This window comes from Mytilus edulis, chromosome 11, assembly GCF_963676685.1.
Source record: "Mytilus edulis chromosome 11, xbMytEdul2.2, whole genome shotgun sequence".
In the NCBI taxonomy this organism is placed as follows: domain Eukaryota; kingdom Metazoa; phylum Mollusca; class Bivalvia; order Mytilida; family Mytilidae; genus Mytilus; species Mytilus edulis.
The window spans coordinates 45,412,143-45,439,565 of record NC_092354.1 but is presented as its reverse complement, the minus strand read 5'-3'; the positions used below and the strand labels follow the sequence as shown (position 1 = coordinate 45,439,565).

The following is a 27,423-nucleotide window of genomic DNA, read 5'->3' as shown; positions in this document are numbered from 1 at the left end:
ATCTCTTTACGAAATGAGAATTATGTATTTAACTCTAATAAGGCGGATTGATAATTTGATTTCAATATTATTTATTAGTACAGACTTAATATTTTTACGAAATGAAAATCCCGTATTTAACTCTTTCAAATTGTATTCTTATATAAGAACTGTTAATGTCAAAATTATTTTTATTTACCTGTATAAAAATGACCTGGAACACACTTTGATTATTTGACATTTTAACCATACGCAATGTCAATTGTCTGTTAAATTTCTTTATTAATGATGTCTACTTGATGAAACCGGAACGACATAGACAATATAACTGGGTTTCTAGATTAATCCTCATTTAATATTCATGGGACTATTTAACTATAAAGGGCCCTCTTTTAAAGATTAATACCTGCTTTTTTCAGGTGATCAATTAAGCCTTGATAATTAACACTTAATTTTAAATAAGTATATAAGTATACATTTCTTAGGTTCACGATAGGAGGCCGGAATCAACAACGCAAAAGAAAACCAAACTAGAAAACTCAAGAAATACGCTATAATATTATGATAAAGAGAACATTATTATAATTATAATCAAATTTCACAGTACAAATATTATAGTCAAAATAAATTGAAAACAATAATTAAATACTACAATTCAAATTAAAAATAATATAATAACAATAATAATTACCATTCAATTAAACCTTTTTTTTTTAAATTTAAATATAAATTATTATAAATTTGTACCGGAATAAGATTATCCAACAGAACACGGCTAAAAGAATTGGACTAACTTGTTCCTAATAGGTAACTTACTAACAAGGATATTCATTTTATGTAACCCTAAATGAAGTTGTACCTAATCTTAAAGACGTCTTATTGCAAATATTAATATTGACATGCGTTTAAAACACATGTTTTAGTACTAACAAAGTTCTAATTAACATTATTCTGAAAAGTTATTCAAAAGACGATTTAAATGAATACAATTCTACAACACTTGTTTTTATAACTTGTTAAGACAGTCTTTTTTAAAAGTTTTTCTTAATATTGTTGGACATGTAATGCAATACGATTTGTGAAATGAAAATAAACATTTTGTTTCTCAGCTGAAAATTTTAAGTTAAAAAAATTAGATTTTATCAATAAGCGTTTGATGTACAAGTTTCATGAAAATATATTTTTTACAATTAAAATACACAACAATATCAACTTAGTTATTAGAGTTATTAATGTCACTGATGTTGATAGTAGTTCTTGGTTCTTAGAAAAAAATGCATTATAATATAGTATCAATGTACAATTGTGTATTCTGATAAAGTCACAAATAAATCATTAACTGGAAACAAATGTAAAAGTGATTAGTCCGAAAGGTATAAACATAATGTTCAACTGTAAATATTCCGGTTCGAATTGTCGAAACACTGTCTTTGTCCATGGCAAGTTGTAATGTCTAGATGTTGATGTTTGATGTTGGATTTTAAAGGTCGTCCAACATTTATTAACGAGCCTCAACCAAATATAGTCTCAATTTAACAATGTCTTTAGAGAGATGTTAATCCTTCAAACGCATTTTGTTCTATTGATGTAATCTCATTATTTCCCGGATTTCTGGAAACAAGAAAAAAAAAGTTGTTAAAACCTTCAACAGTCCAAACTGACAAATCCACATACAGGCATTCTGTGTACTGTTTATAACCGAAGAGGGTAATGTATACCCTTTATTAACGCAAAAAAAAAAATAATCTTGGTCACGCGTGGAATTGCGTGGCGGCTGTGCCAGCGGCTGCATTAACCGTTCTTCCGTCAATCGACGGGTTCGATCATTCAGAGACGTGCCTTTGTCAGGTGCCGATTTCACCGGTGTTACATGGATTTTCTGTAAATCAGTTACGGGTTTCCTGCTTTCAAGGAGATGATCGTTCAGTGTCTCTGTTTCTATAATTGACAGGAATTGACATGCTTAGTCGGAATTGTTGAGATTTCGGGACCTTCGGGCCTCCACAAAAATAATCAGGACTTTTATTTGTCTCGTAAGTTGTTTGGCTTTGGGTGTAATAAAACAAAATGTTTCAAACATATATGAAGTATTAAAAACATGAATAATCTTAAACAGAATTTGATTTTGTTTATATTAGTCTCTAAGTTACTGTTTTATCATTTTTGTGGCGTTCCTGCGCCCGAGGTAACCAATTTTTTCAAATAATTGTGGCGTCCCAGCTTTTTGGGTGACCCTTTGGTACATTTTCAGAATGCATTGAGTTCTGGAATTTGTAGCATGATGTCTATTTCTTTTAGTTTTCTCAAAAAGAAATTTAGAGGTAATCCCACATTAAAAAATTGATGGTATTCGTGAAGAACCTTTGCGAGAGCACGTAGCTTCCTCGCGTGGTCATCGGAATACCCTGTCTTCTCTTTTAACCATGCATACCAAGATTGTTAAATTCTTCCTTCTTTCCTTTCATTTTCCAGCCAGGCTTTGGTAAGATTTAAAAAATGTCCAAAACTAATATGAATTAAAAGTGTTTGAGCATCCTGCCGTTTTAGATTTCGTATCCCTTTATTTAATTTTTCCACAATGTTCGTCTCACTCTCATTGCCAAAAAGCAAATAAGCCTGGCTGAATGTTTCTCTAGAATTGTGTGGTTAACATCAGCAATGTTGTCTGGTAGATATTTGTGCAGTTCTTGGGGGGTCATTTTTTCCTTATTCACTTTTTTCGTTCCATAAACGTCACTAAGCCGTTGTTTAGGTTTTTTAGGAAGCTTCGGCATCTTTCCGGTTGGTCCATTTGAATCAAGTTCGTTAACCAACAATCCCATATTTTGATAGTAAATTCTATAATCATTAATCAATTGTTTTTGGGTAAAAGTCCATTGTTGTTCTGATTCCATATCTGCTTCACGTTCACACTGATTTGAAGGTAAAATTAATGTCTCACCACTGTTAATTTGAAACGAAAGACCGCACCAGTCTGCTATATGTTTACATGTGATGACGACGTTATAAGTTTGGGTGGTGGTGTCACACACGGTTATAATAACTTTACTACAGGTTTTGTTAGTGATAATTCTGCATGTATCAATACTCTAGTATCAGCGGTAGTTGAATTATTTTTATAACAAATTTAATCCTTAAAAATGTCGGCATACGGAAACAAATTAAATCCTTACAGAAAAATAAGAGAACCCCGTGGTGTGAAAGGTATTCGTCAAAGTGTAGTAATAACAAATAATCCTTCAACTATTGATCAAAATCAACAGCTATTAGTGAGATTCCCCAATCTAAGCAATAATGATGTCATTGTTCCTGGAACAACCAGATTGGCATTCGAAATAGAACTCACATCTACAGACGACAATGCAACTATATATCAAAACATAGGAAGAGCAATAGTTAAAAAAAAAACAATTCGTATAAGTGGAAATGAAATTATGTCAATTGATGATAGTGATATTTATCATTGTTATGTTGATTTATGGAAATCTACATCTGAACGTGTAAATATGGCATACTTAGGTATTGGTGAAACAAACATGTTAAAACACAGAGTTAACGCGGATGATAAAGCAGCAGACACAGGCGATGAAGCAATTGCAACTGCATATGGTGCAAAATTTTGTATCCCACTTGATTTTGAACTACTAGAAACTCATATGCCTTTTTATCAAGCAGGTCTTGGTGATAGACTTGAATATGAACTTACATTCAATGACTACAACAAAGTTATCAAATCAAAAACATTTGTTTAGAATTTGATATGGTTTCTGATACAGAATTAGCAAGACAGATAAGACAACAAGTTGATGGTAAGATGGTTATTTTGTACGATAGAATACTAAGACATAGAAAAATAACCAAAAACAAATCTGATACATTGTGGAATATTAATTTAAATGTTCCAGCTAGAAGTATGAAAGGAATTCTAATGTTGTTCGAAGATCCTAAAAGAACAAGTACAGACACTTATTATAATCCTAACATAACAAAAGTAGAAATGACAATAGGAGGTGTTCCAAATCAACTATACAGTCAAGGAATGAAAGCATATCAACAATGGGATGAAATAAATAAATTCTTTTCTTTAAATTCAAAAAGAAATAAAACAACAGAAGCAGTTTTAAAAGATGTATGTTTCTCTTATACAACATTAGAAAAATATTTAACAGATAATTTCGCATTATGGTTAGATTTACGTTCAACAGATGATAACTCATTACACGGTTCAGGAAGAAAAATTGAAAATGCCTCTGAAAGTATTACCATCCAAATAACGAAAAAGGTAGGAGCAGATGAATCAATAAATGTTTATCTGTTTGTTATACAAGATGCACAAATTAATTTTGAAGATGGAAGATTTAAAGAAGTTAATTACTAGGAATTACTGTCTTGACGAACAAGTTCTATTATCCTATTCTTTTCAGAAATTAATTCACTTCTCTTTATTTCCAATGTAGTCTTTTCTTCATTCTCACTCCCCCAAGGGTGACTGGGGAATAGAAATATGGTCACTTGGTCTTCTCCCGACCGGCAGTAAAACGCTTGCCGAAGTGGGGCGTCCGTTTGGCTGTGCGGGATGTATCAAGTTCGCAGTCACATCCGGTCAGAAGGGGGACGTTAAATCCGATGCCTCGTGTAAAGAGAGTGCCACGCTCTTTGCACGTTAAGAACCCTTGCGACAACTCTTTGAGGGGTCCGTAGGGGGCCTGTTGCAAGGCAAAATTTATGTCCTTATCCAATATACCCTCATTTTCCAGTGGCAGTCCAAATTTCCCCGACCATCATCCTAGATGACCTCTATTACAACTACCTACCTATTGTATTTATTGTTAACTTGTTCTCGTCCTGAATATGCATGAAATATTTTCCACTGGACGTTAAGCAACCAACAATCAATCAATTCTTCATTCTCACAGGTTCTTTTTGTTATCAATTTTTTGAGCTTAGTCTTTGCACTAACTTTTTGTCTTATTAATCGTAACCAAATCCGTCTCTTGTTTTTGTCATCAAAATCTTCCTTAGCTGAATTTATTCTCTCGGTTAACAATTCAATTTCCTTTTTTTTTGCTGTTCATTTCCATATCTTGTAAATTTATCGTATTACGTTTCGCCAATAATGTTTCAAGTTTTTCTAATCCATCCGACACTTTAACTAAATAACATCTTCTCAATTCAGATTCCATTTTGAAGCTAGTTAAGTAAGTGTTTACTGCATCTGAGTAAGTATTGTGTTAATATTTGTTGTTTTGGTATTGTGGTATATTAACCCGACAATTGTAATGCCCTTTGGCACAATATGGGGGAGGCTCAAGGTAGTAGGCCGGGACAACAATGGCAAAGAAAAACTAAACTAAAATATCAAGAAATTCGCTATTAATTAGTATTTGAAACATCACAATAATTACAATATAATTTCACAGTACAAATTTAAAGTTAAAATCAATTAAAACAATAATAAAATACTATAAACAATTAAAATTAAATATATTATAATAACAATAGTAATGACTATTTAATTATACCTTTGATATTGAAGTATAAGTTATTTATAAACTTGTTTTATTTTCCAAATTAAATTTAAAAGAAAAATAATTTAAATGAAAATTATTTCAGAACTAAGACACTCACCTAAAATATCAAGAAAAAATTCGCTATTAACATTATAGCGGCTTGATTACTTTATATACTAATTTGTGCGTGTCTTGAGCCTTAAGTTATCTATTATTGATAATGCCTACATGTAGTTGACCATTGTCCATAGTTTATGACATAATTTGTTAACCTTTATCAAACAAAATTAAGTAACATTTGTACTCTCAGAAAGTCACTTAGAACAGCGTGACACTTACTTGCAAGAAACAAAAGTCTATTTGTTGTTTCTTATGTTCAATAATATGTATGATTTATTTAATAATGTTCCATTTACAAATATTGTTGCTTTTTTAAAAGAAATTGGAATTTATTATAGAATATAAATATGTTATTATATTTAAATCGATTTTAATTTTTATCACGTTATTTTACTGTTGATTTTTATTTGTATATACTCAATTTGCTTTAGTCAAGAATTTTAGTATATTGAAGGACTTTTTGTCTTATTTTAAAAATATGCTTTAAATTGTAAAAATATTCGAATTAGCTCTCGCCGCGATATAGCCTTTTTGTGCTAATGGGGCGTAAAGCAACCAACACTCACTCACTCACTCTTATATAATTTACTTGTGAAACAATTTTGTTATACGAATGACATTGACGACCTGCCTGTTTTGGACATTTAGTGACCAATTTATGTTTTATGTTCAAATACATTGGGATTTCATAAATATGTGTCCAATAATCTGTAGCAAAGTCAATATAAGGTTGATTTTGAAATATTATTCCATAATTTATTCTATGTTCATCTGCGTTTGACGTTGACAAAAGTAAAGCAAAAATCGCAAAGTCACAAATCCAAATCTTGACATGCCTACAATATAAAAAAAAAGAATTAATTTGATTTCTGGAGATCAAAAGATTGGGGATAAATTTTTCCAGTGGTCTAAATGAAAGGACAATTTTGATATAGGTAGTCAAGTGGATTAATGTGATTGTGAATTGCATGCCACTTTTGTAAATTAATTTAACATTTTTTTTAAACGTCTTCTTTTTAATCTTTTGCGCTTTTTCCGAATGAAATGTTATCTTTAAAGGTTCACTAACATTCTCTTGCGGTTCCCATGTTGGGTTTGAATTATCTTTCCATTGAACTAAATAATGTTTCTTTCCTGATATCCATTTTAGTTTTAATAATTTACTAGCCTCATACCATTTATCATTTTTGTTTTGACCTTGACTTGATGTTGCTTCATCAACATCACTTTGAGAGTTATTTTCCGGATTTCCTGTTGGATTTAAATCTTCATTTAAATTATTAGGATTTGGTTGATTTATATTACCAGGTTCATTATCTAAAACTTCATTATCTTTTCTAAGATTTGGAGGTGGCCTAAATTCCTTTGGATCTTTATAAGCTTTAAGTCTGTTTGCATGAATAAATGATTTAACTGGCCTAAGTGTTTTTAAATTAAGTAGGAACTGTTGTGGATGTTGTAGCAGTCACTGTTGAAGAAATTTGTGATGTTGTTGAAGTTGTAGTTGAAATTGGTAGGGTAGGATACAATGATGAAAAATGTTGTGGCGTTTGAAGTGAATTTGTGGTAGGTGCCGGTCTTTTAGCAAACGTTGATGGAATCGATGGCCGGTGTACAATTGATGGTCTTAATGAAGTGATACTGGATGGCAAAGTAGGTTGTCCTGTCCACGACGAAAGAAAGTGATTTTTGTTGGAATGAATAGGCGATGATTGAAAGAAAGGCTGGTCTTCAACGTATGGTATTGTGGTGTCGTTATTATCAACTGGATACGATGGTGGGTGATCGGGTTTGAAGCTTATAACGTTGTCTGTTTTTTTTTTTGTGAAAAGATCTAAATTGTCGAAGGCCGATTCAATATGGCATTGAATTTCTTGATGATAATTAGCTGGTGTTTTTCCTTGTTTCAGTGGTTTTTTGCTATTGTTGAACATTGTCCTCTACCATTCTATTGTGTTACGATTTGTTGTTTCTTATGTTCACCAATTAAACATGAAAGTTTGGCTTTAAAGTATATTAAACAATAATTGACTATAAAATATTTTTCACAGAAGATTTTACATGTATTAATTAGTAACTATATGAAATCAAATACAGTACATTTTTCTATTACAATAATCGCTCTCCCTTTGAAAAGGAGATTGTTCCACCAATCTAAATTTACTAACACCATGAAACAACCAACAATAATAACACAATATTTTTCTTTGTTTTGTTTGTTTCTATTTTTTTTTTTCATATACATATATATATAATACAATAAAATACACAATGAAAAAAATTAAAACATAAAATACAATTAAATGGATATATAACATAAATCAATGATTTAAAGGCCTTCAAATATTTACAGATGTACATAAAGATACTTTATTAAATGACTATTTTAAACACAATGATCATTATAATATATCATTCAATTAAGATCTAGTTAACTTTCCATGACGTTAACGATTTTCCCTTTCATGCCTAAACAAGGGACATTTTTTTTTCTTTTTGTATAATCTATACACATAACTACTAACGGGGGTTCTTTACCCCCTACAATATCTATTATAACCCCTATATGTTGAGCCCCTAGATACACAACCTCCATCTTATATGGGGGATAATTAACCCCAACCTTTCAAACACCCACATAACATCCAATGATATGGGAGTTCAATAACCCCCAGACTTTAACATTCAAATGTCAAGGAGGTTAAATTGATTTTAAATGATATACAAGTTTGACACACTTATATCCAACATCTAAGTTTTGTACTGAGGGGCATGTCCCATTTGTTACATCCAGAATATATAATGATAAGATTTTCTCTTATGTATATTTACTCCAATTTTTTTTTTTTTTACCAATTTAAAGTTAAGGGGGAGGTGTTTCTGTTTAACCAATCAGGAATACAAATATATAACTGACAATTCAACAATATTTTATAAAAGTGTGTTTAAACTCTATAAGGTTATATATATTTTTGAATTCTAACAGAAAGGATTTACTATTTAAATTAACCATGTCTCATACCAGAATCAATTCAATATCACCACAAAATAGTGTCACATCAAGTTTAATGAATATGTACCATCAATATGAAATTCACATAAATGTACTGAAATGGACAGGTGTTATAGTGCTATTCATATTTACAGCATCTACCCTATGGATAACTGGTAGTTTATATTTGTCATCAAACATGTCAAAGCATAACATGAATGTTTCCAACTATGATATAAATGAACAGAACCTTACTTTTAACCAATCATTGTGTTCTTATATTAAACATTTCCGTCTACCTGGTGAATTTATGTTAACTGTGTGTGAATACAACAAAAGAACAATTATAGACATTCGTCAATTTTTGAACAATAAACCTACTATTAAAGGAATATCCTTATCACAAAGACAATGGGACTATTTGAGGTCTATAATACAGTATATAACAAGAGTTATTTATTACAGAAGTTAATAACAGGACTTACTTATGTATTTGGAAAATATCAAAATAAATGTATGAGCTATTATGTAATATATGTGTTTTTCTTAATATAAAGTATATACTCAAATCCAATGGCCGTAAGAGAGGGAAGGCAAGAGGGTAACTGCATTCCGGTACTGTCCATACATTTGCTCATTATGAGTTTGTCTCACCATAAGGGTACTTTTTGTGTAATAAAAGATTAAAGAAAACAATCATAACATACAACTCTTTTATTGTATTTAAAGTTCTTTAGTGTCCATTTCCAAAGATCAAATTATATGCCATTTGTTCTTCTTTCTAATAGCATTCTTTTTCTCATTTTTAAATGTTTTTTAAAACTAATTTCCTCATTCAACTTTCTCTTTTGTATTGTCAATATGTGGGCATTGTATGCTATCTTGATGGCTAAATCTTCGATTTTTGTACTCATTATGTTGTTTAAATGTTCCACCATCTCAAATTCTGAAGCTCTAAAAAATATAGATAAAATTTATTTTTTACAGCACAAAATTAAAATAATAAATTATGATATATACAATTACTAATGATTGGAGTTCTATTATTTTAAAACAAAATAGGCTTTTAAAAGAAAAAATATACTAATATGTTCTGGGTATTTCTATTAGGTGGCTGTTGTTGCACAGGTTCCAAAGGCACATTAGTAGATCTACAAAAGCATAAATTAGATGTATTACTTTTATGTAAAGATTATAAAATATATAAATTTTAGCAGTATATACACTGTAAAAATTGTGTTTAGGGCCTAAACACTTTTCTATACACATTTCATGTTATACAATTGGTTACATGTTTAGGCTCTAAGCATGTGGGGCATTACATGTTGAAATTCTAAACATGTTTAGAAGGGGGACACAACAGACATTTATGTGTATAGCTTCTAAACATTTTCCTAAACGTGTTTAGGTTCTAAGCACAATTTTTACAGTGTAGCTAAGATAAATGAAGATAAATTTAATACAATGGAAAACGAATACCACGGCAACAAATCAAAAGGATAATAAAAACAAATCATAAATTCATAGACTATTGCAAAATTCGGACACATGCAAACAAAGGACGCAACAAGAAATACGTATAATACACACGAAGACAACAAACAAGTACATGGACAGTGTAAACTCATTCAAAGGATGTTTAAATGATATCTTATCAAAATAATTGATTATATTGTGAATATGAAGGCAACATAGTCTTGCTAACAACCTTACTGATATATACCTGGTCTGTTCAGGGGTTCTAACTGGTACTTCCTGTTTTATGACAGATTCCATTTTAATCTAATAATTAAAACAAAAATATATTTAAAAAACATATTTAACCATTACAATATTAGTATAAATAAGAAGATGCGGTATGAGTACCAATGAGGCAACTCTCCATCCAAGTAACAATGCATAAAAAGTTAAACAGTTATAGGTCAAAGTACGGCCTTCAACACGAAGCAAAAGCTTACACCGAACAGTAAGCTATAAAGGGCCCCAAAATAACCAGTGTAACATAATTCAAACAGAAAAACCAAAGGTCTAATCTATTTACAAAACGAGAAACGAGAAACATATATGAAACATACTAACAAACTTTACGTATGTATTTAATAAATATACACAAATATTAAAGAGGGTCTTAATGTGGACATTTTTCAGAAATCTCTGAACAAAATTAAGGAGAATAAGGATCACGCATTAAATTTAACAGTTTTCTGGTTTTGTTATTCGTAGTAAAATATCATCTCCAAAATCAGGAACAGCCCTAACTTACGGACATATTTACACTAAATTCCTTTACACAAATTCAATATCATTTTTTTATTATTTAATTTAGAATTTAGGGTTTACCCGTGTCACATTTGGACTGATTAAAACCAGAAAACCAACATTAAATCACTTACATATGTAGTAGAATTAACCAATTCAAGTTTAATTAATTTATTAGAATTATAGAAACAAGTTTATTTTGTAAGGTTTCTAACAACAAAAATTCATAAATTTAAGTTAAGATGAAGATAACAAATATTTTATCTCATATATAAAGAATATGCGTTAAAATGAAAAATAACTCAACAAATTGTACTTACATTTTTCTCAAATTCCTTTCTCTGAATAAAGTTTAACTGATTTTTACACTTATTATGTATACAAATGTTACATAATAAATGAGACTTTTTAAAACTAGACTATATGCATAATAGCAAAGATTTATTATATAAATAACCCATTCCAAATGCCATCCGTCGGGTACCCTGTTTACACTCTGGGAAACCGTTAATTATCTTTTGTAATAGGATGTTACACATTTCATTAAATTTGAATAACATCTTGCTAAAGGATTATTATTATTTTAAAATGTTTTGTTAATGTGAGAAAATATGTAACAGTAAAACATTATTATATAAACTACCCTTTCCAAATGCCACTGCTTACAGTTAACTGTGAAACCATTAATTATCTTTGGTAACCTCATTTCAATTAGCACATTACTAAAAGATCATTATCTAAGAATAGTTTTCACTGTGTAATTTTAATCATGTTATTAACGTGTGAAAATGATCGGAAAATTAAATATCTTATGTAACGTTCCGGAAACAATAACATATCCATTCCAACATATATATTTAGTGAACCGTAAGGAGTTATGTAATTACCACAGTTAATTTTTTCAGTTTTCTCTCTTACGACGTTAATTATGTGTGTTAAAATATGATGAAAATTGATTTGTTTATAAAATATACTTATATTGTTTGCTATATATTATATTTTTTATGAAGATTCCGATGTTTTTATTCTGTTGTTTACAACCCATCACGTTCTCATTGGTACATTAGAAAACAAACATGGCATTTTGGATCGTACATTTTCTTGTGTTATTGTTAGTTTTAAACGCAGAAGGACAGATAGATTGTAAATATGAAACGGCAATTGCCAACTGCTTCTGTAGTACAGAAATAAACATTCTTCAAAACGTCAGAATTATTGAAATTCAGTCGGAAAGTTGTAATTGTACTATCAATTTTCTTAAGGCACAAGAGCAACCGCCAACAGTGGTACACGTGTTCAACAAATTATGCAATTGGCTTTGCAATGAGATAGAATGTGGTAAGTTTTATGATTACCCTCACAAGATTTATGTCTTAAAGTCCAACCATTCTAACGATTTCAACAGTTTGCCTTATTTCGAAAATTAAAAAAAAGGGGGAATAACTCTAAGGGCATCCGACCAGTTCCTGACAAGGAATTATTATAAAGTTGAAGGATAAATAAATCTGATCTTCATGTCCCATGGAATGTATTCTGTATGTGCATAATTAAACAATTTTGTAGTTGATTTTTGCAGTAAGTGTGAGTGATCAAAATTATAATTCCATGGGAACATTTCCAACAAATTTATTTTAAAACTAGGTATGAAATATCAAATTTCTCTTTCAATGTCATGTGAGATTGTAACAAGTTTTCAATCAGTTCCAGTATTAGATTTTTTTTTTCATTTATTTTACAGTACCAGACAATATTTTACCAGAGGAAGAAAAAACAACTAGGAAACAGGAAATAACTACAGTTCATGGTAAGATTTATTATTTAAGTATGATTATTAATATTCAATACTTAAGTAAGATACTGCCAGTTTGTTTTTGTTTTTGTGTGTGGTTTTTTTTTTAAGGAAGGAATTAAACATGTTTTATTAATTTTTTTTTCATTTATTTTGTAGTACCAGACAATGTTTTACAGAATTCTCAATTGGAAATGACTAACAAACAGAAAAAGTCTACAACACTGACTACAAATCAAAGTAAGATTTTATTATACAATTATTAATGAGTAATACTTCAGCTATATACAGTACAATATGTTTTTTTTTTTTAAAAGGGGGATTGATGGTAAAATGTTGGGGGCAGTAAATTTTACCAAGATGCCTACTCTTATCAAATTATATAGAACTTTATACTGTACAGAGCATGACATTTCTCCAAATGGTTTCTCTACAATGGTTGGGGGTCAGGTTTTTATATGACTGAAAATAAAATGGTTGTATTATGGTATGTGGGACAGTCTATGTCTGTGTTAGTGTTGTCAGTGTCTGTGGACACATCAGTTTTTAATATAACTTTGAAATTTTAACATGAGGTTTCTTGCCAATTGAGGACTTATCCCAGTAACTCTGTAAATGGAACATTTTGATTATTGAGCAGGTTTTTTTTTTTGAAAGGGCCCTACACAACATAGTAATGATTTATTTATAATATTTTTTTTTTATTATTTCAGTACAGGACAAAACAATAATGAAATATGGTGACAAGATGTCAAGCACCATGGAAACTGCTATGATAGGTATGCATCTATAGTTACTTAAGTTATGTCTCTTTAAATACAGAAGAACTTTGATTGCTGGAACACAATGGATATCTTGAACCTGTTTTGTTGTCACTCTCAAACATCTAAACTTATGACCCCCTATATCTTAAAGGGATTTAATTATCTCCCCTGCATGCATCAATAAAGGGAGATAACTGAATACTTTTTCTCATTTATAATAGTACTAGTAAAACAATGGAGTAAACATATATGAGATATGATTTTACAGACATGTATAAAATTTATTATATATATATATATATATATATATATATAAAGGTCTGATGATATGTTTAATTTATATTTATATAAATTTGTTTTACAGCATTCTGGGCAGGGTGTGGAATTTTTGGGATGTTTACATTCTTGTCTGTCCTGAAATGGATACTACAACTGAAACGAAACACTACATATTTGCCATTACACCAACCGCTAGACAACACCACCATAACAGCTGACAGACACCAGATATCTCAAACACAGACCTCTTTTTTGAGTATGATTTCCTCTACTGTCCCGCCATCACTCACTCCACCTCCGACATCAACACCCGACTATTCCATAGACAGACTTCCTGTTTTTTCATTTGAGTCTACACCAATTGAACACACCATACCCTTACCAACATCAGATTCACCTACTACTTTTTTTGAAAACAGAGACTCATCACCCGAACCGTCTGCTCCACCCATGGAAATGGTAGAACTGAATGAACCAGTGGCCATCAGAACCCGCAACAAGAAGAAACAGTTAGAAGCAGCCTTGTAAACATTTTTAATCATGTTATATTTTCCTTAATTGTTGAACTCTGGTAATTTTTTATTTAATTATTTATAAACACAAATTTTTTTTAAAAGAATAATCTCTTCTTTAATTGAAAATTTAATGGTATATTTTGAACACTTGAAATTTTTAAAAATAAACTATTTACCCTCTCATATGAAATTTGAATACATTTTCTCACCTGAAATAAAAGAATTGAAAACAATTAGTCTGTACATATTAGAAATACACTCATTAGCTAGTAGATTTTTGCTTGTTTTGATTTTTAGGCCTAATCCTTTTTATTTAGGTCAATGTATTTGAGCCTTTATTTTTTATGTTGGAGAGTGGGTGATGTTTTTCATAAAGGGGGGAATAGTAAGGTGAATGCATTTATTTTTAGTATCTAAGTGAAGATACATACACCAATTTCTTTAGTTATATAATATGTTTTTTATATCTATGGGAGGATTCTTATTATTAAAAAACAATAGATCCAAAACACTCAATGGTACATACTTTTTTAACTATGGATTTGGTGTCTCCCTAATTTTAAAAGTGCTTTATGGTGAAAGGGTGTATTTGGTTTTGCCTTTGAATGTATATTATTATTTGACTTCACTTGGATAATACACATGTTTTAGTTTTAAATCTAAAATGTTAAACTTTTCAACCTAAAGAAATATACTTACATCTTTCATAAAAGGGTTAATTTACATGTGTAAATTTCATTTAGATTTTTTTTTTTTTTTATCCATTGCAGAATATGATGCTCATATTAAAGATGTATATAGAGTAGTTTAGTATTTTTTGTTGTTGGTATACATGTTTTATGTATTGATGTTTAAAAAATTTTATGCTCATGTATGAAATTATTTAAAAACTCAATTACACCAGTGGTTGTTAATTTTTTATTGTTGACACTTGTTATTTTTTTTTAAAAGGTATTTGATTTGTATTACCTCATCACTGTTTTTTTATATGAATATATTTTACTTGATATTATTGCCATAACTGTTGTGACTTTTATATTTAAACTGATATTTTTAATGACATATGTCATTGTTCTTCATAAAAAATAATAAACTAGTCAAGGTGCTATTATTGTTAAAGAATTGGTGTTAAAATGTTACTCAGGTGATTTTTACTCATACATTGTTTTTTTAAAGAAATGATCTCAAAATAATAATAATACTTAGTTATTGTTGAGGAAGTTTTATTTTATACAATCATTAGTTGTGTACCACATGGAGGTTATGTGATATTTTTTTTTTGTGTGTTATACTCAGGTGATTTTTACTCATACATTGTTTTTTTAAAGAAATGATCTCAAAATAATAATAATACTTAGTTATTGTTGAGGAAGTTTTATTTTATACAATCATTAGTTGTGTACCACATGGAGGTTATGTGATATTTTTTTTTTTTTGTGTGTTAAAGAATTGGTGCTAAAATGTTACTCAGGTGATTTTTACTCATACGTTGTTTTTTAAAGAAATGATCTCAAATAATAATAATACTTAGTTATTATTGAGGAAGTTTTATTTTATAAATTAGTTGTGTACAACATGGAGGTAATGTGATATTTATTTGTGTTCATCCCAAATATATCAAGACTAATATGGCCATACAATTTCCAAGAAATTCTGATATCACTATGTCTGTAATTGCTTTGTTAAACAAATACTTGTTTTATAAAAAGAAACATAGGGGGAAAATAATTAATTTAGTTTGATAAGAAGTTACTTGGTTATTGTTTATTAAATATTCTTTAAATATAAGATTTTGAAATTAAAAAAAAACACACAAAATTATGAACAGTTATTTTAATATTGTAGGTTTTGAAGATAAATGTGATATTTGTTAAAATATATTGCATTCCTTTACCTGAAATTCCATAACCAAAAGCATTTTAATATGTATGTTTGTTTCATGATGAATGTATATATTTTGATTAAAACCATTATGAACATTATGTCTTCATTTATCTATAATTAAGAAAAAAAAATGTGTGACAAAGAGTACCACTATACAACAATATTTTATTATGTAAAACTCATTGGACTATATCCAAGGTCATGACACAGAATAATTGAACCTTAACATTACCTAATACAAACAGTACCACTATACAACAATATTTTATGATGTAAAACTCATTGGACTGTATCCAATGTCATGATGACATGATAGACTAATTGCACCTTAACATTATCTCATACAGTATCACTATACAAATATTTTGTTATGTAAAACTCATTGGACTGTATCCAAAGTCACAACACAGAATAATTGAACCTTAACATTACCTCATACAAACAGTACCACTATACAACAATATTTTATGTAAAACTCATGGGATTGTATCCAAGGTCATGACACAGAATTATTGAACCTTAAAATTACCTCATACAAACAGTACAATTATACAACAATATTTTATTATGTAAAACTCATTGGACTGTATCCAAGGTCATGACACAGAATACTTAAACCTTAACATTATGACATGATTTTAGGGGTTATAAAACCAAGTAAAATCAACAAGATTTTATTTGAATGGAAACATATGAAATGTAAGGTAAGTAAACATTTCAAATATTTTTGCTTTTAGTAAAATCAAACTAAAAATTTAGAATAGTGGTATCACTTTTTTTTTTATCTTAACAGAATCAAGCAAATACAAATACCAAAGAAATAAAACCAAATAATAACAAATATTTTTCAGTAAATGGACAAAACCAAAAACAATGAAGCATAAATCACCAAGTTTGAACAGTATTGTCAAGGATTTTACATCTTTAGAGGACTTGCAGCAATGGGCATTAGACAATGACCTAATAAATCATCCTTTGATACAAAATAGGATCAGACACTTTCTGTCATTCAATTTGACATATACATTGAACACATTTACAGATGCTGACAGTTTAATAAGTTGGGCTACAGATAACTGCCTTTTAAACAACTCCCAAGTTTTAGACAGACTATCATTTTTGTTGACATGTCAAAAGTGTTATATTAAATTCAACTTATCATCGGAATTGAAAGATCATTTGGAATTTCACCAAATTATAGATGACATCAATACATTTTCAAATTCAGATGACCTAGCCATTAATTTCGATTTGGATGCTTTAAACGACTTTAATGTTATTCAAAATATCAAAGACATAAATATGCCATCAACAAGTCACTCCCACATCACTTACAGAGCTACTGCTAGTCAATATATGGACCCTCAATCACAAACACACTTTCAATATGGTTTGAACCAAAATATAGTATATACCATGGATGACTTGAATCAAAGGGTGGATGCGAACGTAATGGACATGGATGCTATAACGACAAATTACATGGCTACCCCCTACAACTTTGAAGAGGGTGGGAGTGTTATTCAAGGTGTACACACGTCCCTTCAAAACAGTATCGACCCTAATATCACATTGACTATGGATGACATCGAACAAAGGGGGAGTGGTAACGACAACGAAGATTTACCTTATTTATTTCAAATGTCGGGACAGAAAACCTTCTCCAAAAATTTAGCCCGTGAGACTACATACAAAGTAAAATTCAAAGATACCTGGAAAAATAAAAAAATGCGCAATCTTCAAAACGAACTTGGGGGTATGTTCGATGACGTACTGGGTAGGGCCAGAGGAAATGACTATGACCTCGGAAGAGTTATCATTTCACATCCCGAATTGAATAATTCGATAGTCGTACCATTGGATAACTGGTCCAACATTAACTCGCAAAGGGTCATGGATGCAGTAGAAAACGTCCTAAATTCCGACGAAAATTTACCCTTGGATACAGCTATGCAAGTCACAATAGGGAGCATTGCAGTACCTAGTGGGAGTGGTACGATACCCATAACAAGACTCAAAGGGACCCGTAATTCAATTGCCCTAAAAAAGTCATTATTACAGGTATCGAATAACGACGAAATGTGTATGGCAACAGCGATTGGTAGATGTTTTTTAAAGCTCTGCGAAGTCGTTCCCCTGAACAAATGGAGAGAGATCACAAAAGACGATGACCCCAACATGAACACTTTTCAAAAAGTCTTGAAACATGGCATGACTACCAAAAGTTATTACAAACACGTGAGTGATTCCGCTGTGAATAATAAATCTTACAGTAAAACCATGGCATTAACCTTATGTAAAGAAGCAAATCTTCCAACTGACAAACCCCTAAGCATTAGAGACATTCATAGCTTTGAAAACCTATTGGACCTCAATATTTTGGTGTTATCCTCAAAATTAGGCAACAAATTTTATCGTGTGGCTAATAACTCCCAACGTAAAAACATTTACCTGTACCTTACGGGTGATGCAGATGGAAATGGACATTACGATGCCATAGGGAGTATAAATGGTTATTTTGGTTTTGGCTATTTCTGTTCGCACTGTTTAACCCCGTATAAAAACAAGGGGAGGCACTCCTGTAGCGAAACATGTGACGTTTGCGGTAGTCATCAATGTAAGATCAGTAACGATCAAGTTACTTGTTCAGACTGCCACCGAACATGTCGTAGTGAAGCGTGTTATAAAAGACACAACTCCCTTAAAACCATCAGAGGCCATGATTGCGACAAATCAATGTGCGAAAGGTTTTACCAGTGTGAAACTTGTAAAAAAGTCCTAGAAAGAAACAAACGAGCACCCGAACAACATAGATGCGGGGAATGGAAATGTAAAAATTGTTTCCAATATCAATTAGGAGACCATTTGTGTTATCAGCGGAAATCTATTTGGAATTCTAGTAAAAAGGAACCGAGGAAATATTTTTTTTACGACTTTGAAACAACACAAAATGAACAAATGGTCTGTAGTGAAGGTCATTTGCTCGGCGAACCGTGCGAGAAACAATGCTCGACAACAGACAGGTGTAAAAAATGCAAAATGTGTACGAACTGTTATGAGGTCAGATGTAGATATGAAGAACAATGTTCTAATGGTTACGTACCCAGCCAACCTTGTAAAACGAAATGTGCTATGAAAACGAGATGTAACTCTTGTAAAATTTGCATCAACTGTCATCAGTCTTGGTGTGGACTAAATGAGCACAAGGTAAATTTTGCTGTTTTGCAATCTACTTGTACCCTTTGTGAAAACGATGATTTAACGATAAACTCTAAGTGTGACGTTTGTGGGAGTCGCTGTGAAAACTGTAGAATAGTAAAAAAGAACAAAAGGATTTTACCTTGTAAAGATGGTTGCGGTTACAGACAGAGGGTGTTTAGAGGTAACAACGTACCTTACGAATTCTGCTCTCACATCATGACCCCCCATTACAAAAACACGGTTCTCATAGCACACAACGCCAAAGGTTTCGACAACTACCCCCTACTCAATGCACTCATAGATCATCACAGTGTAAAACCCGATAAAATCATCTTCGATGGCTCAAAGATTGTCTATATGCATGTCTCGAAAAACTTAGACCTTACATTTCTCGATTCTATCAACTTTATCAATATGAAGTTATCGAAGATTCCACAATGCTTTGGTCTTCAGGAGCTTCAGAAGGGTCACTTCCCACACCTCTTCAACACCCAAGAACACCAATCATATAAAGGACCTTATCCGGCTGCATCATATTATGGAGTCGATTATATGGGAGAAGAAGAAGCCCAATTATTTTGGAATTGGTACCGTTCAAAAGAAAATGAAATATTTGACTTTCAGTCGGAGATGTACAATTATTGCGTATCAGATGTAGATATTTTGAGGCGAGGATGTATGGAGTTTCGTAAAATTATGATTGACGTGACATCTGTAAAAGACACTAACGAAAAAGGCGAAATAATAACGCACGCCGAAGGTATAGATCCGTTTAATTACATCACGATTGCTTCTGTCTGTCAAGCCATCTACAGGCAACTGTTCCTAGAGGAAGAATATGAAACGTGTGTGACGGATTTAACCCAGAACACAAATCTCAAGTGTCCCTCGAAATTTGTGAACGGTTCACTTCAAGTGCAATTACCTGACGGTGAATGGGTATTAAAGGAAACGATAGATGCGTCTAATGCGTACACAATTGGAAGAACAGTTTTCGTTAAAAGTCCCATTGCAGTAGTTCCGTCAGAGGGTTACGTATCAAGAGACAATTTCAGTAAAGTGTCAATCCAATGGTTGGAATGGACAATGGAGCGTAGTAGACGGTCAGGAAAACCAATTCACATACAACACGCACTAAATGGTCGAGGAGAACACAAAGTACCAGGCACGAATTTTAGACTAGATGGTTATGTCCATTCTCCAAAGAAAACGGCATACGAATTTTTAGGTGAGTAAATAATTAAGGGCATAGGAGGCGGCGGCGACAATATTATTTATAAATTTATTATATTGTTTATATATTTATAAATTTATTATATTGTTTATATATTTATAAATTTATTATATTGTTTATATATTTATAAATTTATTATATTTTTTCTTATTATTTATCGATTTCTTTCAAGACGATCAAAACGATTCCCACCTATTACAACTGAATAACGATTGTTAAAGTAATGCGGCGCATTGATTGATGTAAACCCTCTTATTATCATTAATGATTTCAGGTTGTTGTTTCCATGGTTGTCCCTCCTGCTTTCCCCATGATAGAACAAAGACAACTCATCCGAAGACAAAACATTCGATGGCCGAACTATATATTATGACCAAACAGAAAGAAAGGGAACTGATACGACTAGGATACGAGTATGTGTGCATCTGGGAGCACGAATTTCATCAATTAATGTCGACAGATGACCAAATGAGAGAATTAGTTTCTACATTAGATATTACAGACCGATTAAATGTAAGGGATAGCTTTTATGGCGGAAGGACTAACGGAATTAAACTGTACCATGAATGCGCAGAACCAGGAGAGACAATTGAATATTATGATTTCACAAGGTAATATAAAATAATGTAATAAGTACTGTTTTTGATTCATTTGTATATTCAGAACTCTTTTATGTTACATTGTTTGGTTACTTAGTTGATAATTTCCTTCTTTTATTTTTCAGCTTGTATCCTAGCGTCAACAAGTATGCTAAATACCCCATAGGACATCCAGTTATCATAACATCGAATTTTCAAGATATTTCCAAGTATTTTGGGGTGGTTAAAGTAAAGATTTTACCCCACAGACGTCTTTTTCATCCCGTTTTACCATACGTTTCCAATGGAAAATTAAAGTTTCCACTTTGCAAAAAGTGTGCCGATGATGAAAACCAAAACGACTGCACATGCACCAATGACGAGAGAGTCATTGTTGGTACATGGTGTACTCCTGAAGTGGAGCTGGCTCTTTCCAAAGGATACGAAATCCTTAAAATATACGAGGTGTATCATTTTAAAGAATTCAAAAAGCATGATCCTTTTACGGGTGTGGGAGGCCTTTTTGATGCCTACGTCAATCTATTTTTGAAATTTAAACAGGAAGCATCAGGTTTCCCACAGGAGTGTAAAACAGATCAAGAAAAGATGGAATATATAGCTGATTACGCAAAACACGAGGGAATACATTTAGATTATGATAATATAAAAAAGAATCCAGGACTCCGTAGTTTGGCAAAAATATGTTTAAATAGTTTTTGGGGCAAGTTTGGTCAACGTTTAAATATGAGGCAAACAGAGTTTTTCCACGAACACGAGGGAGATAAGTTCTTTCAGCTACTCTCAGATCCCCGGAAGGATGTAAAAGATTTCCATATCATTAGTAAAGATTTCATACAAATAGAACATGTACACGAGACCCCTTTTATCCCCATAGACGTTAAAACCAACATCTTCATAGCATCTTTTACTACCTGTTGGGCCAGAATCAAGCTCTACAACGTTATGGAACAAGTGGGTCACAACACATTGTATGTAGACACAGACTCGATCATCTTTTGTGATAAAGATAAAATTATCTCAAAAACACTTCCTATTGGCAATTACTTAGGACAATTAACAAATGAAATTTCACCTGAGGATAAACACATCACACATTTTGTGGCCGGAGGACCTAAGAATTATGCCTACAGATTGGCATCGGGCAATGAAAAGTGTAAAGTGAGAGGTTTTTCGTTAGACAATAAGATGAATTCAGATCTAATAAATTTTTCATCTATTTGTGACGTAGTGGTGAATAAAACTATCAAAACAATAAAGACTACCAATCCGCGTAAAATTTCCCGACTTGCATGTAAAAGGAAATTATACAACAGGATTGAGGAAAAGGAGTACAGAATGGTATATACAAAGAGAAGATTGTTAAATGACTTAACTACTTTACCTTTCGGTTACTGTTGCAACAAATGACTTAACATTAATCCTTTATTGAAGATTTTTATTGTACAAATGAGAAGTTACATAATTAAAAGTTAATATAATATCCATTTTAAGTTTTTTTTTTCATATTTTTTCTTTTCATTTTCTTAGGAGGTTGATCTAGAATTCCTGGTTTACCACTCGCATCGTCGTTAATCTTCTCAACGAACCGTCCCATTTCAGCTGGGTCAGAGTTTGGAACTTGCTCTATGGGTTTAGAAATTTGCGGTTTCTCGCCATGTTCGTTTTCCATTATTTCTCCTGTAGGTTTGTCTTGTTTATCCTCTGACGCAGATTTTAAAAGTTCATCATATTTTCTTTTAGATAACAAAACTAGTTCTTTTGCCATCATTGCAAAAAATCCATAACAGGTCTTAACAAACTAGGAATTAGTTTATTATGACGAATCAATAATTGTTTCTTTTTTCGCACTCCTACTGATTTTGTTCCCAATTGGTACACAATGGATTTATATGGTTTTAATGACTTGACGTATTTTTGTTTGTTGGGGAATACTCCTTTATAAATATTTAAAGCTACTTCAGATAGAACACTGATTTGTGGTTTAGTCAGATTTGATAAGATTGCAACTCGTTGGTTTGTACCAGCTTCGTATAAAAACTTCAGAAACACAGCATTTGACCTCATTCGCCTGCTCATTATCACCAAATGATCGTACGAACAAGAATGCATTTTTATATAGGTTTGTAAACTATACAGGTGTCACCTGGAAAAATACCCGTTCTAAGCATGTATTGTCTGTCTTCTCTATGAGGCGAGAGGTCAATAAGTATGTATGCATACTTCTGTTTTGTAATTTTCAAAAATGCATCTAAGAAATATCGAGTCATTCCTGGAAGTATTTGTGATGCGAACGTTACAATTTGACGCATGTCTCTAGGATTGTGAAACAAGACAAAATTAGCACAATTCAGGGAAATACTTTTTGAGTATTTACCTGGAGGATACAAAGATTGTGAAATAAGGACCACTGATGCCTTTTTGTGGTGACTAGTGACGGCGAATAAATGTAAAACTTCCTCTGATTGTACTACTTTAGAAATCAAATCGTCCAGTACGATTAACGAATGTTGAGTATCTTGAGTAAATTCTTCTATTTTCTGTTTATCAGGCAGACCTTCATGAAATATTAAGTTGGACGATTGAATGTCGTCAAATAATGGTTGATATTCGGAATATGCATATAAAATTTTTTCCAGTGGTTTGGTAAACATTACGTCAGCATTTTCTATAAGTTTTTTAGTAAAAATCGATTTACCTGCTTGAGTTGGTCCAGAGATATATATTGTGGTTGGAGATGAAAAAGGAAGAAGAGTGTGTTCCTTCTCCATGACTTTGTTTAAAATGAAGACGATACGTCGCATATGAGTTTTATATTCATATCAGAGAAGACCCCTCGTAAAAAGAACAAAACTTTTTTTTTTTTTTTACATCTAATATTTATTTAGAAAAAAACATTTTAATGAATTGGTCATTTTCAAATACATTATCAGTAAACATATCATTAAAATTTTAAATTGAAAATTGATAACATACTTTCATCACTACAAAACATACAACATAAAGTCCACAAATATCTGAAGTGTTAGACTGTAATTGTCTCTGTATTGAAAAACAATCTTTAGCGTTGTTGCTTATAAACTTTGCTAAATTAGTTCCATAAAACTCTACACATTTTCCCAGACTATCAAAATATTCAGCTTTTGTAGAGTCATAGAAAAATACACACAACCAATGTTTTCCAGGATTGATAATAAATAGTTGAGGGTAGTGATTCACAACGGTAGCAGGCAAACCATTAATGTCACTTATACAGATAGATACTTTATTTAAACATTTAAAGTCTTTTAAAAAAACGATCAGTTCTCTTGCATTCATGGTTCCACTATGTTTATATTTCTTGTCTCGTCACATGTCAAAATGGCTTGCGATTGGTAATAGCACATGCAATTCACAACCTCTGTTGTGGGTACGCTAAACCGTATTTCTAATCGAGCATTTCCGTGTTTTACCAAATTGAGAAAATCTTCTTGGAAATCAGAAGGATCTAAGGAAAACACTATGAACGTATAACCATTCCCAAAATCATTCAAAGAAATATTTAATCCTGTATCCTTCTGCCATTTATCGCATATTTCAAAAAGTCTTACATATGCTGCTGTGTAATTTCTGTTGTTGCTAAAATCCATGTTAAGAGGTGATCCATACACTTCCACACCATTGACTTTCAAAGTAATACATGACATGTTAAAGTGTTGAAAATTGAAAGGATTGGCCGTATAATCACCATTTATTGCCTTTTGAGGAACAAGTCCGAACACAACTTTAGAAGGTAGAGATTTCGGAAATAAAGAATCCCAGTAAAATTCTGTTGATCCTAGAGGTATGACATTTTGTATTACGTTACTTCTGTTAATCAAATATTTAGCTGGAGATTCTTGAATTTGACGCCTATGATTCAAAATAACACCCGGATCCACTTTAACCCTAGCAGTTCTATAGAACACGTCTAATATTTTAACCTTGTAATTTGGTTTTGCTTCTCCGGACATCAGTAAAAAAGGAGCACTGGAACGGAACAGTTTCATGTAAATGTCCACGCCACTAATCAAGTACTTATCCAAAAGTAATGCATCTTCCATCAAATTACTTTCTAATTCGAATGTCCTAGACTCTTTTGTGTATTCATATCTGTTAACATATCCAGCATTTAATGTCAACGAATCCATAGGGTCATCATCCTTCATAAAAAGCTGACTTTGAAGTTGAGAATTTTGTTCATCGCTTCCCGAAGACAGTATAACTTTGAAGTACGATTTCCATGGATAATTGTTAGAATTAGCCGATACTAATTTGTTGTTCATGTATACATCAATGTGTGAAAACATACTCTGTAACGGTAAATTAATAATTCCCGTTTTTTCTTTTGGTTGCAGGTAAGATCCGTCTTCTTTTAAAATTTGTAATTTAACAAAAAGACGACTTTTTCTCAAGTCAATGTAATCATTACCAGCTCCTGAGATTACTATTTCAATGGGTGTGGAATCATTAATCAGATTAGATATTGGCCTTTCCTCTGTATATGTTATTTTATCTATGGCCACTTGGTTAGGGGGAGAAGCAAATATTGAAAGTTCCATTGGAAGGCCAATTTCCTTATTATCTTCACTCAAAAAAGCCATAATTTATTTTATCGTTTTCTTTTTTTTTTTTAACAGAAACTGAACTCCAAACGTTATCGTAATAGTCTTTGTTGAATTTCTTTTTTGAAGCTCGTCTGGTTCTCTTCTTGGTTGTTTTTGATGTTGATTGTTTGCGTTCCTTTTTCGTTTTGAGCTTTTTTTTCTTGTTTTTTCTTTTTATAATACTCGACACCTTAACATGGGTTTTTTTCTTTTCTTTTACGTCCTTCATTTCTGAAGTTGCCCTATCTTCTGAGGCAACAACAGGTGATACCATGGTAGTACTGATGGAATTTGTCTCGGTGTCGTTTGCATTCACATTCACAGGAATCATGTAAGAATGTCTAAAACGACCATGAAGTCCCCGTCCTAATTGATTTTTTCTTTTCAATCGTCTGTAACTGTATGCGTTAAATTTATTCCCCTCCATGTTTTTATGAAATCTTTTCCAGATGAGAGGATCTGTTAGATAATTATTCATTTCACGAACAAGGGGATCTTTTTTTCAGATGAAGCGTTATGGTCACCTTCTCTTGTAAAAATGAAGCATCTTGTCCCTTGTCATCCTTTATATAAAAATGAATTTGTTGTATTTCACCCTGTCTGACCTGAATATAATACGGAGTATTGTAAATAATGTTTCTTTGTTTTGCGTTGTCAAAATATGTCCTTCTAAGTAATGGATGTTCGTTATTTCCAATGAAACTATTCTGGCATATGTCTGAAAAAATAAATAATTCAGGATTTTTATGTGAATCGATACGTTCTGATGAAGTAAATTCCGTAATGGCGATCACCCAATTATGATCCAACCGTATTCTTTGATTTAATTTAACTCTGAAATCGTAGGGTTTGTTATCGGTAAATAAACCTTTTCCATCTTCTGAAGACACAACAATTATCAAACTCATTTTGCCTTTGAATGACATCTAACAATTACAGCATATTATTTTATATCTTTGATCGACTTCTTTAAAATCCAAGAATTAAATTTTGATGGCCAACCCAACCATTTCACTAATACTTGTTCTTTTCCTACTACCTTTCGGGTTTTTAGAATAGTTTCTATTTTGTACAGTTTCTTCTGTGATTGGTCTATTTTCTGTACCTCGTATCTATAGAACGATCCTTTCACGTCGTCATTAAGGGTGTCTTTCAACTTATATATGTCTTGGTTTTCTCTTTTAAATCTTTTAGATACTTTGAAATATTCCAATGTCCAATTTTCTTGATAGCCTTTCTCAAATACCCTTTTTAGTTGTGATATTCGTACAATATCTCCTATCTTGAATTTGTAAACTTGTTTTTTCTTCTTCCTTTTTATTACTTCTATAGATTTTGCTTTTTTTCTAACTAGGTATTGTATATATCTTATTTCGTCCTCATTTATTTTGGTAACAGACGCAGGAGTTGCCCCTCCCAAGGATTGATGAGGTGTGTTGTTGTAACTGTTAACCAATTTCTGAAGAACATCTATGTATTTAGATGTTTGATTTTCCATAAAATAAGAATAAATACGATTTTTTAACGTTCTGATTACTCTCTCTGCATAATTGCTTTTTATTTTAGAATTGTGCTTGTAAAATACATTAATTTTTTCTTTCTTTAAATATTTTTTTACACTTGATTGAAATTCTCCGCCTAAATCAAAACGTACAGTTTTGGGTCTCCTGTTACCC

General features: G+C 31.5%; 3 protein-coding genes across 3 annotated transcripts; 2 read left to right on the top strand and 1 right to left on the bottom strand.

The window, feature by feature from the left end:
* Nucleotides 1–11,854: 11,854 nt before the first annotated feature.
* LOC139495673 (uncharacterized) lies at nucleotides 11,855–16,186 on the top strand. Its single transcript, XM_071283995.1, has 5 exons — nucleotides 11,855–12,198; nucleotides 12,599–12,664; nucleotides 12,809–12,889; nucleotides 13,363–13,428; nucleotides 13,778–16,186. The coding sequence occupies exons 1-5, from the start codon at nucleotides 11,937–11,939 to the stop codon at nucleotides 14,218–14,220; spliced, it is 918 nt and encodes a 305-aa protein (XP_071140096.1). The 5' UTR covers nucleotides 11,855–11,936; the 3' UTR covers nucleotides 14,221–16,186.
* A 1,387-nt stretch (nucleotides 16,187–17,573) lies between these two features.
* On the top strand, nucleotides 17,574–22,532 carry LOC139494305 (uncharacterized). The gene is made up of 3 exons (XM_071282472.1): nucleotides 17,574–20,520; nucleotides 20,801–21,137; nucleotides 21,251–22,532. Exons 1-3 carry the CDS (start codon nucleotides 17,574–17,576, stop codon nucleotides 22,530–22,532), a joined length of 4,566 nt encoding a protein of 1,521 aa, XP_071138573.1.
* Nucleotides 22,533–24,436: 1,904 nt separating this feature from the next.
* On the bottom strand, nucleotides 24,437–25,744 carry LOC139494304 (uncharacterized protein F54H12.2-like). The gene has a single exon (XM_071282470.1). It carries the CDS (start codon nucleotides 25,742–25,744, stop codon nucleotides 24,437–24,439), a length of 1,308 nt encoding a protein of 435 aa, XP_071138571.1.
* Between the last annotated feature and the right edge of the window lie 1,679 nt (nucleotides 25,745–27,423).